The following is a 6,014-nucleotide window of genomic DNA, read 5'->3' on the forward strand; positions in this document are numbered from 1 at the left end:
CAAGGCTCAAAGTTTAATTTGGTAAGTCAATTAAGTCATTTCTTCTTAAATTTTGATGTTTTAGAAGCTTTGGAACAAGACTTTGATGAAATTAAGTTGATATTTTTAGAGTTTATAGATTTTCAAGTATAGTTCATGTTGAATAAAATAGTGAATTAAGGGTTTAATTGAGTAAATTTCAAGCTAGAATTGATAATAGGATCAAATTGTAAAGTAAGTTATAAGTTTTATGTTGTAGGGACTAAATTGATGAAATTTTGAAATTAGGAAAGTATGCTGGAAATTTAATATTTAAATGAGAGTATGGATGAAATTTGAATAGAAATAAAGTATGAATTAAGATAGAAAAGTAAGTGAATTTAGTTAGAATTAAATTGAAATTAAAGTAAATCGACATTTTGTACTAAGACTATTTTGGACAGCAGCAGTAGTCTAAGTTTGAAAAATCACCAAAAATTGTAGAAATTGAATTAGAGGATGAATAAAATATGATATTAAATATTATTGAGTCTAGTTTCTTATAGAAGAAACGATATGAGCAATTTAATTGTAAATTATAAGATATAATGAATTTTGTGAGACAAGGTCAGAATAAATTCGGGTTCCCCTGTTCTGACTTTGGAAAATCACCAAAAATTTAATAAAAATAAATAGAGGCTTAAAGTTATATGTTTGGAATCCATAATGAGTCTATTTTCATTATAAATCAACGAGAATGTTATCTGAGTTCTGTACTGTGAGATAATTAATTTTTAGTGAAGAAGGGACGAAACTATCAGACAGCAGAATAGGGGTGAATTTAAAGAATAAACTGTACTTAATGGCTAAACCAAAAATTCTGAAAATTTTATTGTAAGAAGATTTGTGAGTCTAGTTTCAGGAAAAATTAGTGGATCTTAATTTCAAATTCTATAACTCAAGATATGAATTAGTAATGTATTAATGATTATGAATTGTATTAATTTCGTAGTCAATATGGTACTAGAAATCTCGGCTAAGAAAGGACAAGACAAAGTCAACGGGAGTTAGCTCGAAAATTACGGTTTGTATTTCTATAATCCGAACCTAATACTTAATTGTTGAATTTATTTCTTAATATGTATATTAAGTGTTTTGAAGTAAGAATTATTGTGTTTTGCAAATGAAATGGATTGATATAGTATGTGATGAAATTATTGAATTTATATTGATTGAATTGGCGTATATATATAGATATATATATATATTGAATATTGAATATATATTGATTATTTGAATTGAATTGAAATATAAATTGTTTGAAAATTTTAAATATGAGATTTGTGATATTTGGATATTTGTTATTGAAAAGTGAATTGAATTGTATTGAATTATGAATTTATGTGATTAATTAAAATGTGTATTGATTGAAAAAAATTGAAAGTGAATTGAATACCCTATTAACAGTATCGGGCTGAGTCGGATATAGTTGGCATGCCATAGGATTGGAAGTGTTCAGGGATTCTTAAACCTCGAGTCGATGAGACACTAGGTGTCACTATATTTCTTCGGATAGATTCGATGAGGTACTGGGTACCAACTTTACTTCGGCTAGGCCGATGAAACACTGGGTGTCAAATATTGCTTCGAACTATCCGATGAGGCACTAGGTGCCATATTGGTGTGTTTGGTTGGATCCGTGTATCCGCCAAGGTCCGAGTCTTGTTAATAGGGGTAAATAAGTGAAAAGATAAGTCGAGTGAATTTGATTGATTGAGCTATTGGAATGAAATGAAAAATTGAATTGAGAATTGAAATTGAGATATGAGATTGAAAACATGAACCAAAAGGTTCATGAAATGAGTGAAGTTCAAATGGATGATGATTGATGTTAGAATGAATTAAAATGGTATATTGTTAAGAAATAAAGTGTGAAACAAGTGAATTGTGAATATATTGTATAGAATTTATACGGTAAGTAAATGAAAAGAATTGAACAAATATGTTATTGTGTTTGTTATATGACTTGTATAGAATTTATATGGTAAGTAATTGAAAATTTATCTATAAAACAAATAAATGAATACTTATAATTGTTATTGTGATTTTAAGTTTAATTGTTATATTATTAAGTGTTCGGATTATGGAAATACCACTGAGTATACCATACTCAGCGTACGGTTTGTTTCCGTGCGCAGGTTTAGTAAAGATAGAACGTTGAATCAGCATCCCAGTTCGATCCCGAATTCATTAAGGTAAAGTGTGTTAATTATTGGTAATGGCATGTACCTAGGATGTTTTATGAGAGTCATTTAGGTTGTAGATGTACTCATGAAATGAGTAAATTATGGTTGGCAACGGTATGTAGTATGAATTTTGAAATTTACTAAAAATTCGTAGTGATTCTAAATTAGTCCCGAATTGAATTTACTGTTCATATTGGACCGCGAGGGCCCATTAAAGGGACAACATCTTAAAACTAGGATGTGTGTAAATATTTATTTTAATTAATGACCGAAATTGGACTGTACTGACTGGTAATGTCTCGTAACCCTATTCCGATGACGGTATAGGGTTAAGGGGCGTTACACCACATCTCGAGGTGGACCTCGTATACTACCAGTAGATACCGTCGTTTTTTTTTCTCGGCTTCTTCCACCTCTGTCTGATCTAAAACTGAATCTCCAACCACCCTGATATTCTTTTGGTCTTTTCGGCTGAGGATTCGAACTGGTAGTTCCCGTACGCTTCCCAGCTGGTCGAACACTTTGAGTCTTTTTATTAAAGCCCAACACTTGTTCTACCATTTTAGCTCGCTCAATCAAGTCTACCATTTCAGTAATACGTTAAGATACCAACTATAATTTGATCTCATCTCGTAGACCCCGTAAAAATCTCTTACAACTATCAGCTTCAGTTGGAATAAACTCTGAGGCATATCTACTTAGTCTCGAGAATTCCCTCTCATAGTCTATTACTGACATGTCACCCTGTTGTAACGTCAAAAACTCTTGTTTCTTGTCTTCGATATACATTTCTTTGATATATTTCTTTTGAAACTCTTTTTGAAATAGATCCCAAGTTATCTGATTCTCTGGTAAATGTCGAACCACTGATTCCCACCACAAGTAAGTTTCTTCTTGTAACAACGATACAGCACAAATCAAACACTCTCGGGGGGTACAATCTAATTGTTGTAAAATTCTTTTAGTCGACTTCATCCAATCTTTAGCTACAGATGGATCGACTCCTTTCAGACCCATAAATTCATTGGCACCATACTTTCTCAATTCCTTTATCGAGGCCCGTCTTTGAATTGGAACTGAAGTCATAGCAGGAACAATTTCCACTATTCTTTGTAGTGCATCAGCAATTTTTCTATTTGTGTCAGAATCATCTCTATCATTTCTTCTTTCTGCTCTAGGAGGTTGGTTTCTCATCGGGTTAATACTAGGTGTTACCGATTCAGTTTCATCTAACCCATAAGATTCTTCTTCTCCAGTATGCATTTCTTCATCAGTATCGTTTATTCTTTCATCAGTATCATTTATTCTTTCATCCGACATCTTTAATCTATAAAACAAAACAAATAAATAGATCAGTATCCAAAAATCCCAACTCAATTTTGACTCAAAAGTGGCATGTACTTCTAGACTCAATTTCGAGCTCGATATAGCCCGAGAATCAGCTAAACCTGATAGCTCTGATACCAACAAATGTAACACCCCTCAACCCCAAACCGTCGCCGAAACAGGGCTACGAGGCATTACCGGATATATCAGACAACTTATGGATATTTTACAATTATTATAACATTCATAGTATAATTGAAGAATTATGTCCCTATAATGGACTTTCAAAGCCCAACACAAGTATTAAAGTGGAATGGAACGGGACTTGTTCGAATATTCAGAGATTTTTTTTTTACCATCCACTTGTCAAAATTATACTATATAACCAAGTAAAAATCTTAGACTTTTACTCCTTTTGCCGCCTCATCTTCCCAAATAGGCTTAATTACCTATTTGGTCCTTATTATTTCCTACTAATTTATAATTAAACTTTTACTCCTTATTCAATTTAGTCATTTTTACTAATTACTCTAAATTAAGCTAAATTCACCTAATTTAAACCTAATTAAACACATCGCTAAACTCATAAATATTTCTAGTAATTATTTTTGAACTCGATTTACTAAGACGGAGGCCCGTTAATGTACTTTTTCGATGCACGTGAATTTTGGGTCATTACAGTATTAATGTAGCAGACTCAGATGTGGGTAACGAGAAAATAGAAGGTCCTCACACATGCACAGTCACTCGTATGTTATAAGTGTAATACCCTAAACTTGGCCTAGACGTCCAAACCAAGTCCCGAAGATTACATCATCGACATTAAACATTCCACATCTATAACATAGTCTAAATAAGCATTCAACATATAATATCAATCACAACGGTTAACTAAGTATAGAATCTTCCCAAACAATATAATATCATAGAATACCGAAACCCCTAAACGTAGTACTTAAAGGATAGATAAAAACTTGATCGAGCTCCCGTGGCGCTGACCTGTTCAAGTTTGAGAACCACTTGAAATCCAATCAATAACAAAGTGAGATGTGAACTCAATGCGTAAAAAACATTTGGTCAATTAGAACACATTTATAAGATAATTCTTGAATCTCAAAATTTGGTTTTGTAACAGAAGCAATTTCAGTTCAGATTTAGGACAAATCAGTTACATTTGTAGGAGCAATTTCAGTTTCATGAGCAAAACAGATCATATTCAGATGCAGATGTTCCTACCCCCAACCACTACACACCGTTAAGGGCGTTCAATGCCCAACCAACCCTACACACTATAGAGTGTCTGTCTAACACGTTTACAGAGATGCAGCTTAGTTGCTAGATCAAAATGTGATAAAGTGCCAGAATCAAATTTATACGCATTGCGACTTAGGCACTAATTCAGAGTAGATTACTTCCTTCTTTGCAATATCCCAATCTATGCAAATGCAGAGTACAAATTTCCACAATATGTATTCAGCCATTCTAAATTGTTTCACAAGTAGATAATACAGTTCAATATTAGAATAAGTATCAGAATACACATGTATTTATGTTTTTCATACATCAATTACAGAGCATCAGAGAGTTCTCGAACATCAAAATCAGATCATTCATACATTGGGGAAGTAAATATTAGTGTTGGGCAACACTCACGGCCTCAAAAATAGGTTTCGGATCCAAGTTATATGCCACATAGCCTGGACGCACGCCTGTGTCCTCTGCCCGTATGGTTTTAAAGCATAAAAAGTGAGTTACACGGCCTGGACATATACCCGTGTCCTTGCCCGTGTGACTCATATGACCTGGGCACATGCACATGTCCCTGGTCGTGTGGTCCTAAATCACAAACAAAGGGTTACACGATCGGGACACACGATCGTGTACCTTGCCCATGTGGCTCTAAATCTATAAATAGTGAGTTACATGACCACCCACATGGCCTGGGCACATGCCCATGTGCCTAGCTGTGTGGCGTCGACTACCACATTTTTTGACGACTGAAATTCGCATAAAATGAGGTTTTCGGTACGCACCTAAATTAGTTTTGAAGCAAAAATGACATAGGAGGATCCCAAAACCTAATATGACCATCCAAGAATCACTTACACCATCATTATCAATTCATCGCTAAGATCGACATATCGTCAAAATTATGTTGAGTGTTTCGAAAAAACCCCAACTCAATTTTGCACACTTACTTTGCACATAATAGAAGAAACCGGACTAATGCAACGAAGGAGTGTCTCTCGTAAGATCCTTGTCTAAAAAGTAATCAATTGAGCGTTTAAACAGAGCATTCAAGTAAAACGAGCAAAACCCCATTTTGATAGAATAAGCAATAACAAGACGAAACCTGTAGAAATGGAAGGAAATGACGATGAAACTTCCACAACAGTCGGACAATCGGCATAACAAGCAATAGAAGAATTCCTAATTAATGCAGAATCAAGTATAAAACAAACAAAAAGATAAAAAAGGAAGGAA

The 6,014-nt window shown here is 33.7% G+C and overlaps 1 protein-coding gene across 1 annotated transcript; it reads right to left on the reverse strand.

Annotated features, from left to right (window-relative positions):
- Nucleotides 1-2,816: 2,816 nt before the first annotated feature.
- LOC121205081 (uncharacterized) lies at nucleotides 2,817-3,524 on the reverse strand. Its single transcript, XM_041076008.1, has one exon. The coding sequence runs from the start codon at nucleotides 3,522-3,524 to the stop codon at nucleotides 2,817-2,819; it is 708 nt and encodes a 235-aa protein (XP_040931942.1).
- Nucleotides 3,525-6,014: the final 2,490 nt, after the last annotated feature.

The sequence above is a fragment of the Gossypium hirsutum genome, chromosome A08 (assembly GCF_007990345.1).
Source record: "Gossypium hirsutum isolate 1008001.06 chromosome A08, Gossypium_hirsutum_v2.1, whole genome shotgun sequence".
Classification (NCBI taxonomy): Eukaryota; Viridiplantae; Streptophyta; class Magnoliopsida; order Malvales; family Malvaceae; genus Gossypium; species Gossypium hirsutum.